At 43.8% G+C, this 14,454-nt stretch overlaps 2 protein-coding genes across 2 annotated transcripts; one reads left to right on the forward strand and one right to left on the reverse strand.

Annotated features, from left to right (window-relative positions):
- Positions 1-1,329: 1,329 nt before the first annotated feature.
- LOC123080482 (probable potassium transporter 2) lies at positions 1,330-7,190 on the forward strand. Its single transcript, XM_044503407.1, has 10 exons — positions 1,330-1,502; positions 2,225-2,462; positions 2,628-2,876; positions 2,983-3,033; positions 3,491-3,751; positions 3,829-3,881; positions 4,392-4,506; positions 4,591-4,845; positions 4,963-6,103; positions 6,867-7,190. The coding sequence occupies exons 1-9, from the start codon at positions 1,461-1,463 to the stop codon at positions 6,051-6,053; spliced, it is 2,355 nt and encodes a 784-aa protein (XP_044359342.1). The 5' UTR covers positions 1,330-1,460; the 3' UTR covers positions 6,054-6,103; positions 6,867-7,190.
- Positions 7,191-7,264: 74 nt separating this feature from the next.
- Positions 7,265-13,677, reverse strand: LOC123080481 (spermatogenesis-associated protein 20). The gene is made up of 15 exons (XM_044503406.1): positions 13,413-13,677; positions 12,977-13,049; positions 12,556-12,577; positions 12,375-12,453; positions 12,212-12,244; positions 11,914-12,062; positions 11,679-11,835; positions 11,120-11,360; positions 10,797-11,038; positions 9,388-9,651; positions 9,201-9,311; positions 8,486-8,710; positions 8,196-8,399; positions 7,841-8,017; positions 7,265-7,749 (listed from the first exon to the last, which is right to left on the reverse strand). The coding sequence occupies exons 1-15, from the start codon at positions 13,659-13,661 to the stop codon at positions 7,537-7,539; spliced, it is 2,439 nt and encodes an 812-aa protein (XP_044359341.1). The 5' UTR covers positions 13,662-13,677; the 3' UTR covers positions 7,265-7,536.
- Positions 13,678-14,454: the final 777 nt, after the last annotated feature.

The raw sequence follows: 14,454 nt of genomic DNA on the forward strand, positions 1-14,454 counted from the left end.
GGCGTGCTGACCTCTCTGTTGAGCCTAGGTAGGACTACGGTGTGCCGATCAACCGGGGTCGGGCATGACCTAGAAAAGTGTGTTCGGCCGGAGTTAATCGAGCGTGTTGGGTAAGTTGGTGCACCCCTGTAGCGAAGTATATGATCTATTCGAATAGCCGTGTCCACGGTAACGGACGCTCGGAGTTGTATCCCGATCTATTACAACTAGAACTGGATACTGGAGACACTATATGGATATGATGGCTCCGGGATTGTTTTCTCGCAGGGAGTCGAGGAAGGATCTCTGGGAGTTGCTGCAACATACTTATTACTTACATTATGCTAATCTGCACTCTTCTAATGCTGCAAGATGCTAGTCTTCGATAGGCTAGGTATTCCCTTCTATTCTGACATTTCTGCAGTCTAGTCCAAAGATATAGCCCCATGCCTTTGATACCGATGCATACTTAGTATAGATCTGATGTAAGTCTTGCGAGTACTTTGGATGAGTACTCATGGTTGCTTTGCTACCTCTTTTTCCCTCTACCCGATTGCTGCGATCAGATGACGGAGCCCAGAAGCCAGATGTTCCCGCCAACGACTACTACTATCCCGACGGAGCCTACTACTACGTGGAGACCGCCGACGACCAGGAGTAGTTAGGAGGCTCCCAGGCAGGAGGCATGTGCCTTTTCGATCCAATTATCATTGTTATGCTAGCCTTCTTAAGGCAGACTTGTTTACTTATGTCTGTACTCAAATATTGTTGCTTCCGCTGACTCTTGTGTATTCGAGCCCTCGAGGCCCCTGGCTTGTAATAAAAAGTTTGTATTATTTTATTTGTGTCTAGAGTTGTGTTGTGATATCTTCCCGTGAGTCTCTGATCTCGATCGTGCGCATTTGCGTGTATGATTAGTGCACGATTAAGTCGGGGGCGTCACAAGGCGGGGTGCTGGATCTTGGTCGACACGCCTGTCGCACTGCTCTCTCTTGAGTATGGATTCTCTCCCCAACCTATGGGGTACCGGCTTCTTTCCCCATGGGAACAGCGTGGGTCGTGGTAGGGTTACCCCCGATCTGATCCAACCAAATGTCTCGGCCAGTCTCCCTAGGCCAACCCAACACGTGGTTCTTCGACTCGGGGAAATAGCAGGGATCCCCCTGGGATCCTCCCTTGCAACCAAACAAAGCCCAAAAGAGCAATAAAGCCTTGAGATATGCAATAACCACACATAGCAAGGGCTATAATTGCAAGTTATCCATGAACAAGGGCATGATTGAGAATCAGAAGAAGGAAAATAGCATACGGTGGTTCCTATAACGAAGGGGCATAATGGTAATCTTGTTCCCGCAACAGTACAATGGAAGCGATCGATGATTCGCAGCCCCTCCCTCCCTGCCCCCGTGTTCTATAACTCCACGGAATCGCGCTCCACCGCCGGCCGGACACCTCGCGCCGCCGCCGCCTGAGTGCGATCCATGGACGCCGAGGCCGGCGCCGCCGCCGCCCAGCAGCTTCCGGTACGCGCCCCCGCGGCTCCCTCCCTCTCGTCTCCCCCCGCTCTCAACATTTCTCTCCGCATTGCTCGTTGGCGCTGATTGGACCCGACGCGAACCGGGCGGAGCCCTAAATCAGGGCGCTCTCCCGGTTTCTCCTGCGCCTGGAATGGTTCCGGGGGTGAGATGTGGCGGGCCTGATGTGGATCAGGGATTCCGCGGCTCCTACGGAAGATCTTATGTCTTCGTTCATCCATCCATCCATCCATTTCGATTTAATCTTTCCAGGGGTTCGATTGGAATGGGTTCGCTGCAGCTAGCGTTTCGTTCTTTGTTTTAATCTTTCTCGACTAGATTTGGGTTTGGCATTCTTGTTTTTGCTGTGAATGAATGGTATGGGTTAGTGTTCACCACCTTTTGCAGAAGCAAATTATTTTGGGCAAGATTTGATTCTACAAGTGAGGAATGCCATTTCTATGACGAACCAAATGCCTCTGTGGGTTAGCAATCTCTTTGTAATCATAGTGAGGGTCTGATTGCCATCAGTATAGAAGAATGATTAAAAATACAGAGAAGTGGCAGTTTCCATATCTTCAGGCAGGACATTTATTCTTTTTAAGTCCCAGATGATAGAAAAGAAGATTTATGATCTCGCATATTGTAGTTATCAATCAAGGATAACTCATCTGAATCTGTACTCTGCCACAAAATGATTTTTTTAACTGCTCTGTCATGCATTTTTTCAGTGGAGGCAGCACTACAGGAATCTACTACTGCTAGCATACCAGAGCTTCGGTGTTGTTTATGGGGACCTAAGCACATCACCTCTGTATGTGTATAAAAGTACATTCTCAGGAAGGCTCCGGCAGTACCAAGATGAACAGACAGTATATGGTGTACTTTCCCTGATATTTTGGACCTTCACACTTGTTCCTTTGCTCAAGTATGTCATTATCGTATTGAGCGCTGATGACAATGGCGAAGGTACACCATAATTCCTTTGTAAGAAGTTGTTTCTCTTTTATGCCTGTCATCGTGAAGTTCATATTGTTGTAGCTGGTTGGCAAATTTCTATAAACATGCTCACATGGAGATCATAATAAATCACCTTATGAACAAAAAATATTTAATCCATTTACACTTTTGTAGGTGGGCCATTTGCTCTGTATTCGCTCCTCTGCAGGCATGCAAAGCTTAGCTTGATTCCGAATCAACAAGCAGCGGATGAGGAGTTATCTACATACTACAGAGATGGGTTCGCAGCTCAGCATGAATCTTCACCCTGGCTAAGAAGGTTTCTAGAGAAGCACAAAATTGTCAAAACTGGACTTCTTGTTGTAGTTCTCTGTGCTGCTAGCATGGTGATCGGTGATGGTGTCCTTACTCCAGCAATCTCAGGTGGATACTACCATCATCTGTTGGTTACCTTCCGTGTCGATGCATGATTCTGATTATTAACCTCTGTGTATGCTTAGCGTGTTTTTTTGTGCTCCTTTCCTTGCAGTCCTGTCATCTATGTCTGGGCTGCAAGTTCGAGCTACTGGTTTACAGGAACGTAAGTACAACTCGTCTCTTTGAAATGTGAACTCGTAAGGCACAGTATTAGACACATGTGCTTGTGTGGAGTATTATGAGATATGGTACATGCACTTCCTTTGGTTATATTTCTGTATTACTACATATTTTGTCATTTGGTTGCACTTGATGTGCTACCCATAGCACATCATGTCTACAGCACGATGCACTGTATGGTGGAAAATTTAAGGTCTACTGTATTGCATATGTGCTGTGAGCAGGTGGCTGTCTCTTCAAATATACATTGTACATATATCTTTAGTTTTCAAATACTAGTCTGTGTATTTCAAAAACATTTTGTGTAATATATCTGGACATTAGATTCTGTTATTGTATAGTCAGATTATGCATCCTTATTTTCCAAACACTTCGTGGGAACTTTGGGCTTATTATATTCTTAGGCTTAACTGCTATAATCGCAATTTATTTCTATACAGGTTCTGTGGTGCTTCTTTCATGCATTGTATTGGTTGGTTTATTTTCCTTGCAACACCGAGGTACTCAGAAGGTAGCATTCATGTTCGCACCAATTGTCATCATCTGGCTCTTTTGCATTGGTGGAATTGGATTGTACAACATAGTTCATTGGAACCCAAACATATACCAAGCAATCTCTCCATATTACATTGTTAAGTTCTTTAGGACAACCGGTACAGATGGCTGGATTGCTCTAGGAGGAATACTACTTTCTATGACAGGTTAGTGACTGTCAACATATACAAGGGGTAAAATTGTGCGTCGCTTGTAACAATTTATGTTTTCTTTCCCCTTACAGGCAGTGAAGCTATGTTTGCTGACCTCGGTCATTTTACAAGTGCATCTGTCAGGGTAAGTTGAACTAGTGATGATCTTCTATCTATTAATTTCTGCAGTGAAAACTTCCCACTGAATGTATAGATCCTTTTATGTTTATAATTATATTTGGGTGTGGTGCTGTGTGACAAAGCAGCCATGAAGAAATAACTCTGGGAAAATATTTTTGCCAAATGCTTTAAGCTTAAAAGCAGCAGAAAAGTTTGTAATATCAAACAGCCTTTCTGTGAAAAGAGATTGATTTAACCTGCATATTTTAAAGAATGGATGACATTTCCCAAAGAACCTAGTTAAGTTCTTTGTTGTGTACCAAAAAATTGTTGCTTTCATCTAATGCTTTTGTGATGCTCTAATCGATTCCATGACGTTAAAGCATTGAAACCGCCTGGATAATACTAATGCCTGTCTTATTATACTCATAATTTACAATTTCTATTTGCTTAAACTATACCTGCCCTACTGGCACACTTTGCTGTTGAACCTGTATCTTTTTGGAGACATAACCTGGGTTTCTCCTTGTTGCAGCTAGCTTTTATTACCATCATATATCCATGTCTTATATTGCAATATATGGGCCAAGCAGCATTTTTATCAAAGAACATGTTTCACACGCGCACAAGTTTTTATGACTCCATCCCAGGTTTTTGAACTTGTCTCTCACTCATCTCCCTCACCTCCGCTCCATCCTCTCTCCAATGTTATTAAAGTTTCAGTTGTCATCCAGGACCTGTATTTTGGCCTGTATTTGTGGTGGCCACTCTTGCTGCAGTTGTTGGAAGCCAGGCTGTCATTTCAGCAACATTCTCTATTGTAAAGCAATGCCATGCTTTGGGATGTTTCCCACGAGTGAAGATTGTTCACACATCGAGGTGGATCCATGGGCAGATATACATTCCTGAAATAAATTGGATCCTTATGGTGCTATGTGTAGCTGTCACAGTTGCATTCGGTGATACAACCCTTATCGGAAATGCCTATGGTAAGCTTGTAATAACAGTTGACGAGATTAAGATCTTTCTTGCACATAGACCTTTTGATTTTTCCAGCATTCTCATTTACTGATAATCTAACCGTTGTCCATGGTTTATAATTTCAGGTATTGCTTGCATGACTGTTATGCTTGTTACAACATTCTTGATGTCATTTATCGTCATCTTTGTTTGGCAAAAGAACATAATATTTGCCTTGTTGTTTCTATTATTCTTCGGATCCATTGAAACCGTGTATCTTTCCTCATCCCTCATGAAGGTTCATCAGGGAGGATGGGTGCCTCTTGTGCTTGCTTTCATATTCATGTCTGTCATGTTCGTTTGGCACTATGGAACAAAGAAGAAGTACCAGTTTGATCTTCAGAACAAAGTGTCAATGAGATCAATCCTGTCTCTAGGTCCAAACCTCGGCATAGTTCGGGTTCCGGGAATTGGACTGATTTACACAGAACTGGTGACTGGTGTGCCTGCCGTCTTCACACATTTTGTCACTAATCTCCCTGCCTTTCATGAAGTCCTAGTGTTTCTTTGTGTTAAGTCAGTACCAGTGCCGTATGTTCAACCAGATGAGCGATACCTTGTTGGTAGGATTGGACCTAAAGCGTATCGGATGTACCGTTGCATTGTCAGGTACGGTTACAAGGATGTGCAGAGAGATGATGAAAATTTTGAGAACATGTTAGTTATGAGCATTGCAAGGTTCATTATGATGGAAGCCGAGGATGTCTCGTCTTCAGCAAGTTATGATATTGCTAACGAGGGAAGAATGGCTGTGATAAGAACCACCGACGATGCTGGCACCCCACTGGGCATGAGAGATCTGGGTGGCCTAGCTGAGTCCATTTCTACCACGAGGAGCAGCAAATCTGAGAGCCTTCGAAGCTTGCAGTCCTCTTATGAGCAGGAATCACCGAGTGCAGGCCGGAGGCGCCGTGTTCGCTTCGAGCTGCCAAATGAGGACGCTATGGATCAGCAGGTGAAAGATGAGTTATTGGCACTCGTGGAGGCGAAACACGCAGGGGTTGCGTATATCATGGGCCATTCTTACATCAAAGCTAGGAGGAGCTCCAATTTCGTGAAGAAGTTTGCGATCGATGTTGCCTACTCTTTCCTCCGGAAGAACTGCAGAGGCCCATCAGTCTCACTGCATATCCCTCATATTAGTCTGATAGAAGTTGGTATGATCTACTATGTGTAGCCTGGTGCTCTTTTGTTCACAATGTGGGCATTCGGTGGCAACAAAGCATGGTGAGTTTGCTAGTCACCGGTTAAAACTGACTAGTTTCCTACTCAGATACCATTTGGATAATGCCTTTTTTTGGGGGGGGGGGGGGGGGGGGGGGGGGGGGGAATCCATGTCATTGCTAAGATGCTTAATGTTTATGTTCCATCCCAGGGGTCATAAAACATCCTTTATGCCATTGTCATCTCCCTCCACTAGTTTCATCTGTCATTATTCCCCTTGCTTTTTGAAGTTATATTGGACATAAATTGTACTGTAAACTTTTGGCTCCCTGGAGCATGTGTTGCTTGGATGAAAAGGTAGCCTGGAAATATACTTTCTAATGTGAAAACATTGAGAAAAAGGTCACCTGCAGATGTTCAGTGCTTTATACATGTGTTAATTCTCATGGTGAAGAAGTAATATTTCTGTGTTCCTGTCCAAAAAGCAAACTAGTTGGAAGTCAAAAAAAAGCAACTATGTTGCCCCTAAATTTGCGTTTCCTCTCACTAAGTACTTTTAGTAAAAATCTGTAGGTATACTATGCTAGGTGCTCAAACAATTATATGTCTCGATATTCTAGAATATTCTAGACTCTGTGACTTTTGTTTCTTGTACCTGAGAACATGTGTTCCCGGTGCCCCTTTTCGACTCGTGATTTCGTAGTCAGATGATTGTCATTTCGGATATTGCTGTTGCTTTTGAAAGTATTGTCATTCTGGCACTGTTTCTTCTTTCTTGAACTGAATTGAAGGTGTCTGATTAGAAATATTTTCCTCCCTTTTCCAGTGCTACCTGTGAAGCCCTATTGCTTTATGTCTGGAGTTCAAGCTGCAATCTCTAGGATGGAATGCTGCACTGCATCTAGCTGTCCAAATGGTCTCAGTTTCAGTCTGGTGGAGATGAAGGCGCTGTGCATGTTAATATCACTTGTCAGCCCTAATAAAACGCCATACTCCTAACAGTGATCGTAGCTTCTTTTTTTTTGTTATATTTACTGTTTTACATACTTGTACTTCTTTTGTACTTCTTTTTTGGGAACGATGTGAAGTAAATCGATTTTGTCGCATAAATTTTGCCGCTTTCCCCCTTAATCTGTATAAATTTTGCCGATTTCCCTGTAACCTATCTGCGATGAGAAGCCTAGAATGGTGTCATCCAAATTCCAGTGAAACCATTCACCGTACTGTCTTTTATTCTATCCTTTATTTATAAAGTGTCATGTATACAAAACAAAGCCTCCCCGTGCAATCAAAGCCTCAAGTTTGTCATCTTTATTTATAAAGTGTCTAGCCTTGTATCTTACTGGGAACATCTATATACAACTGCCAACTGAAAGGTCTCGAGAGCTTTGTCGATATGGCACACACATGAACTACATAAGCTCTGCAAAGATGTAAATGTCGACACAAACTTGAGGGAACAGACTGTTAGTAACATGCAGCAAGGCGGCGGAGCATCAAACAGCTGAACCCGCAGCAGCCACCGTCTTGCTGAGCAGCTCACGGAGCGCGCCAGGAGAGGTCACCGGAGGACTGCACTTGAACTCTTGGCACACATGCGCCACCGCTGGCTTCCCCGATGGGCTGCTCCGTGCCATCTGCGCGATGTTCGCGTTGTTGCTCTCCCAGAATGCCATCTCTTCCATGTTGCTGGCATCTATCTGGATCACCTGGAGCAATGAAAGATGTATCCTGCTCAGTAAATGTATAACAGGGGTGCTATGTCAAACATATGATACAACCACTTAGTTCATCACTCACGGTTCTGTTTGGGTCGTATGACGAGAATGCAGCAGCGACCATGTCTTGAAATTCTGGAGATGCTTTATTCCCCACCAGCACTACCTGCTTCCTTGACGGAACAGTGAGCATGTCTGCTGCGCAGCACATCAGTGGCAATGCTATGCCAAGTTCTTTCAGTCTAGTCTCAAAAACCGCCTACAAAGCAGCAAATCCATTTGCAAGCATAAGCAGATATCCTGTCAATGTTACTCATCTCATCTCTGATGGGTCTAGGGCAGGAAAAATGAACATGGTGAAGCATAAACCTTATGGAATGAAACCAAACTACTGCTGTAATGTAGTGCATACAAATGTAAAATAGATAAGTACATACCAGGAGATGTTCAACATTACGTTTGTAGCCTTCAGATTTTGCAGCATCAAATATACTGGACAATCTGACCATGTTGATCGCTGCCATCGAGTTTCCAGAAGGCTCTGCACCATCATAATCTTCTTTAACACGCAAAAGGACAGAAGGGTCTTCTCCAGGTGTATTGAAATAGCCACCCCCTTGTTTGTCCAAGAACAATTCATCCTGTAAATGTATGTAGTCATGGCAAAGTATTATGCAAGGGGCGTGAAATATAACATCGATGCATTTAACAAGTGTGTTTCACTTGCCTGAATGACTTGCAGCTCGACAGCCCACAGAAGCCACTCTATCTTACCACCATATTCATAGAGATCCAGCAAGGCATTGATTAAGAAGGCATAATCATCTAAAAATCCTGGTGCTTTTGCTGGGCCATTTCGATAACTATGATGCAGCCTTTTTGAGCTTGCATCATAGAGTTTTTCCTTTATAAAGTTTGCTGCCTTTTCTGCAACTTGAAGATATTCTACTGGCTGCAAAAATATCCACAAATATGGGTGGTCAATAAACAAATTTATGACTAGCAACGGTTGGACAGTGAATAAACTTGGTGATGTAAAGCAGGTGAACGCAAAAAATCCAGCACATGGATTCTTCCACTCCGCGCGGAGGGGAGATAGCTTTTTAGACCTGATACAAAGCAACATAAACGGCTACTGCTGCAGAAGAGGTCCACATACAACATCATGGTGCTTTCTTTGTCATGCACGGCGTAACATAATAGACAGTTTCATTTTAACAGTTTTGAACAGATGTATGGGTCTGCATTCCCAGGGATAGGTTTGAACAATGAAGTCTGGAGTAGAAACGTATGACAAAGACTTGAAGAAAGCAGGGACGGATAAAAGCTCCTGCCATATTGATTGGCTGATCATGCACATAGTCACATAACTAATGACACGAGTTCATGTCAATGACAGAAAATAAAAATGCAATATTCAGAGGATGGAGCACAAAACTTACATCGCATCCTGCTACCGGGAAATAAAATTTGGTTCCAGGTGGTCCTGACTTCAAAATTTGTGAAGCTCTTGCAAAGGCAGATATTGCTAATCCATTCCATGAAACAATAACCTAAAACAAATCATATTTAGTAGATTATTATGTAACCAGATTAAAAACAAGCTGCTGTCAACATGTGGACAAGAACCTTGTCGTCCAAATGTGGTCTTGGCCTTTTTGATCGGACATCAAACAACTTTTGTCTGCATTCCCCCAGGATTCCATAATATTCATCAACAGACTTGCCATACTTCGATGCCATCAATGAACCCGGTTTTCTTTCTATTAACACATTTTTACCACTGAACTCATTGTGAGGATCACTCATCCCCGAAAGGTCACAATTGCCAGATGATTTAACATAGTAGTGGTTCTTGAACAGCTCCGCATTCTCCCCAAGTGTGTCTTCGATCTATGAGACAAATATTAGACAGCTTGAACAATATACCAGAAGTTGAGGCCAATGAATAAATCAACAAATATAAAATATATAGCTGCCCGTGATCCTGGTCTTTGTTTCAGTGGCAGGAGCATATGGTGGCTGGTAGCAACAAGTTGGGCACGCTACAACCTTATAGGGGATCTATCACCAAACATGGTTGACAGTTTAGCGATAGGCTTTGTACTGACGTTTTTAGTGACTTGACAGCCTGTTGATTTTAGTTTATTCAAACTTTGGTGACCTTCTAATAAATTGAGTTGTGTGCATCTTCAGCTGCAGAGTCTGTGTGAGTTATTCTTCTATTTTGAATGAAATATAGTACTCCCTCCATTCCCTTATACAAGGCCACAAACTCAAATTACAGGTACCTAGGTAAAATTTAATGACTACTTTACAAGCCAACTTTTCTTCTTGTTATCTGGAATCATTAATACGTCTGCATGCATGCAAGGAAGGAATGAGAAGGAAGTAGCACACTGTCATTATGACTACATGCATGCAAGTATTAAACAAGTTGCTACTACGAGAAAACATCATTAAATTTTGCCTCGGTTACTGTTAGTGGCCTTGTATAGATGCAAAATGTATTTTTCATAGTGGCCTTGTATAAGGGAATGGAGGGAGTAGAACTATTCAATAATTCTGCATAGCAGATAGCACCAAGTAGGTACCAACTACATGAGAACAGCTTACATAAAATTATTGATTATTAGGAGGTAGGCATCAGACTAGCCGGTCTTTAGAGCCGGTATGTATAAGACTAGGCAATTGCTACAGATTCCAGTCGCTAATGGTATGACTTGAGTCCTATTTGTAAGTACATTTATTGTGGAACAAGAGCAGAGAAGACTATAATTGTCTTCTCAACTTGGATTATCATCTAGCTGAAGTGCAAGCCTGTGTAAAGAGCTCCAATATGTATAAAGTTTTTTCGAGAAACTAGCAAGAGTGTATAAAGTGGCTACGATGTAAACTCAAAGTCAACAGCAGGTGGACTTACATGATGGCATGCGACAGTTCAAACTTAAAGGCCATTTTATAAGGAGCGGGCAGGGGTATGCATTAAATCGGCGAATAAATAGAAAAGGCTTACATATGCACTACTAAGCATGTACCTCTTGACTTGTCCACACGTAGAAAGAACCCTCTTTTTTTCGTGGAGCACCTTCATATTCTGCACTGTCAGCATCTTCTGCTGAGAAAATTTCACCATCTTCCCCAATCATGTCTCTCCTCAAGTAATCAAGTATATCACGTGCAACTGAAGAATAATACTCATCTCCCGTGATAACATATGTATCCAAGTATACATTGGCTATCTGTCCCTGGTCGTACAGCATCTTCTCAAAATGTGGAACTGCACACACAGAGAAGATATAAGAGATGAATTCTGCAAATACGTGAAAAAAATGTCTCCTTGAGCTTAAAGTGAACTTACCATGCCAGCACTCATCCACACTATATCTATGAAAGCCACCTCCAACATGGTCATGAACTCCACCTCTAGCCATACATTGCAGTGTATGAGTTACCATCTTCATTATGTTTTGGGCTTCACTCTCCTGCCTAGCTTCCATGTGTTTCCGGAATTTATAGAGCATTATGCAATCTTCAACGGGTCTTGGAAACTTGGGAGCAGAGCCAAATCCACCAAACTTTGGGTCGTAACTGCTTGCTAACTGCATGGATATAAGGTGCAGGGTTATTAAGGCAAATAAGCTAGCTAGTTAAGAAAAATTAAAATCTGAAAAAGGTAAGTGAGATCCTGATAGGCTATGACTAAGCTAGTGGCACTGAGTTAAGGATGTTTAGTGCCCTAATAAGACGTGAAATAAATCAGGAACCAGGATACGCCATCCAGGAAAAATGCAGTTTAGCTACTGCACTGTTATTAACTCAATCGAGCAATCAGTTCACTCAGTCAGTCTCGCCAGCTGTTCGTGTAGAAGTTCATAGTAGTAGCATACAGAAAAATAAAGTTGGAGTACTTCTCAAACCTTTTCAACACATTGATCTACATAAAGAACAGCCACATCATTTGGCACATCTTGAAAGTTAGCCTTGGCAGATAATGCATCTCTAAGTTGCTCGATGACCACATTTCCTGACTTCTCAAGAGCATCACGTTTAGTATCCCAGGCTTCCTTGACCTTCCTGAAGAGAAGTTATGAGCACAACTGTCAAATCATGTATGAGTGATCAACTTCAGAAATGAGGTATTTGAGCTGATACCTTAAAATAGTCTTGAACCCAGGTCTTCCATACTTATCATCTGGTGGAAAGTATGTACCGCCCATCAAAGGTTTTAAGTTGGGTGATAAAAAGACGGTCAAAGGCCAACCACCACCTCCGTACAGCGCTGACACATATGTCATATAAACCTAAAGAAGGTGACAGTGTCGTCAATCAAGAACTGGTGTAAGTCAAAATCACTCAAAAGTGTGACAATACAAAAACAGGAAAACAAAGCCTGCGATCCACAAGAAACAGCATATTTTTTTTTACATTTGATCACTAGAAAGCAGAGTACCTTGTCAACATCTGGCCGCTCTTCACGATCCACCTGTCAAAACTAATAATCAGAAAGAAGAATTGCAGTTACATTGCATGTGCATAACTTCCACACACCGAAAGACATGTAATGAGTGGGAAGTAAAACAATTAGCAACTAGTGCTTATAAACACGACACTACCTTGATGCTAACAAACCAATCATTTAGAATCTTAGCAACTTCTTCATTCTCAAAAGACTCCACCTCCATTACATGACACCTTTAACATTCAGCCAATAATAAAAACTGCGGTTAACATCTTTATACTGTGCAAATAAGTCACGAGAAACACAAAGAACGAGAGATGCTAAAGACAACTCACCAATGGCATGTACTATAGCCAACTTCACGGACACATCCACATTTCCCATGCAGCAAAAGAAGGATGTTAAGATAGAACAAAGGACTAACTAATTTTGGATTACACAAGTCAAAAGTTTGGATTCCACTGAAATGAAATAGACGAATTTGACTGAATCTAGCTCTAGTTTGAACTTGGCAACACCCATCCATTACAGAACTATTAATTGGAAATTTTACAGAGCCGGATTGGCAGCCATTCCTCTGCCCCGAACTATAGCACCAGCAGTTGGTAATTGATCTAACACAATTGTTCACGAAAATACCACATCAAAGGAATCAGTCCACTACGCAACGGTATCATAATTGTCCCATAATCCAATCGATTATATCGGTATTAAATGAAGCACTAGAGTATACTCGTATTTTGGAGAGTGCATTACTTGACAGAAAGATGGGGATGTCCAATTTGCGAGCCTTCTCGAAAGCCTCATCTCCCCAAGGATACCAGTCAACCTGCATATGGAATCAGTAAGTATGCCAGTTCAGTAGTGGTACCTATAATCCACGGAATCCAAAATCCACTGGAGAGCGAAAGGCAAGCAAACATTTGTCTCGGCTAGCTGTTCCAGAAGGATCTGAATTTTCAGGATAAACTCGCAACATAGCTCGACAACGTCTGTAGCCGAGCACTCCTCAGTCACACGCAGCCGAAAAACACAGTAAGTGCTCCCCGAACAGGCGGACGCGAAGGAGCACGCGCGCGACCGCAAGGTGCTCGGCGGAATCCCCCCGCGGGGGAGGGGAACCCACGGCGCGAGCGCGAGCAGACGGAAGCAGAGCCTCGGTGGGGTGGAGTGGAGTGGAGGGATCGCTCACCGGGTTGTGCGCGTGCTGCAGCAGGTACGGGCTGTGCTCGGCGGCGAGGCGGTTCGGCTTCCGGCCGCCGCCGGGCGCGGCGGAGGAGGAGGACATGGCGGCGGCGACGAAGCGGAGGGGCGAAAGGGAGGAGCTAGCGGCGGCGGCGAGGCGGTGGCGGAGGAGACGCGTGGAGAGCATGGGAGGGGGGTGGAGGGGCGGGGGGAGGAGGCAGGATATGACCCGGGCGAGAGCGGCGGGCGGCGCCATGCGTCCTCTGCTTAGCGGCGACACGTCCACGCCCCACAGCGGCAGGTCGGCCTGCCAGGCCACGGTGTCACTGCGCTCTGGGCCCACCACCGCTCGTCAAAACGATGGTACTGCTACATCGCGAGAGCTATGCCTCGCCTATTGCGAGTGCTAAGTTTTTTCTTTATATGCATGTGAACATTTTAGCAGAGCAGCAAGGCCGGAGAGCCAGATGCGAGCCTTTCGTGTAACTCTTGTTGGAATATTAGGCAAGTTCATGATTAATTTCAGTAAATAATTCATGACTAGAAGAGATATTGGCATGCAAAAATCTAGCAAACTAGAAGAACAGCAAGACATGCATAACAGCAGCAAACACGTAACAATAGCTGTAGAAACAGACATGAACAGAGGATGTTGGACGTACTGATCGTTAGCTATTATGGGTGCGACAGGGTTGATGACGATGTTGGCAACGATCTGCTGCTGACGGCGATGAATACGACGATGAGTAGCACCGCCCGACTTGGACGGAAGACGACCCGTGATGACGAATTTGAGCAGTCGCGCACAGCGCTTCCCAAAAACCTAATTCGTCCTCTCCCGGTGCAGGATCGCAAAGACGAACGGTTCCGGAGACCTGCTCTCCACGCGCCGATGCACGCCGGCGTTTGGGATGGAGTAGACTACGATGGCGGCGCGAGTTGTGAGATGAGGCAAAACCCTAGGTGTTTTTCGGTGTGTCTCTGGCCGCAGCCGGTAGCTGTATATATATTAGGACCAGAGGCGGTATTGTGTCGCGACCACAATCCCA

Source organism: Triticum aestivum, chromosome 3D (assembly GCF_018294505.1).
Source record: "Triticum aestivum cultivar Chinese Spring chromosome 3D, IWGSC CS RefSeq v2.1, whole genome shotgun sequence".
NCBI lineage: Eukaryota > Viridiplantae > Streptophyta > Magnoliopsida > Poales > Poaceae > Triticum > Triticum aestivum.

Coding starts and splice junctions, on each gene's coding strand:
- LOC123080481 (XM_044503406.1), bottom strand. CDS start 13,661: ATGGCGCCGCCCGCCGCTCTCGCCCGGGTCATATCCTGCCTCCTCCCC. Junction 13,050..13,412: donor TGCAGCACGCGCACAACCCG/GTGAGCGATCCC, acceptor TTCCATATGCAG/GTTGACTGGTATCCTTGGGG. Junction 9,652..10,796: donor ACGTGTGGACAAGTCAAGAG/GTACATGCTTAG, acceptor TTTGTCTCATAG/ATCGAAGACACACTTGGGGA.
- LOC123080482 (XM_044503407.1), top strand. CDS start 1,461: ATGGACGCCGAGGCCGGCGCCGCCGCCGCCCAGCAGCTTCCG. Junction 2,463..2,627: donor CGCTGATGACAATGGCGAAG/GTACACCATAAT, acceptor ACACTTTTGTAG/GTGGGCCATTTGCTCTGTAT. Junction 3,034..3,490: donor AGCTACTGGTTTACAGGAAC/GTAAGTACAACT, acceptor ATTTCTATACAG/GTTCTGTGGTGCTTCTTTCA.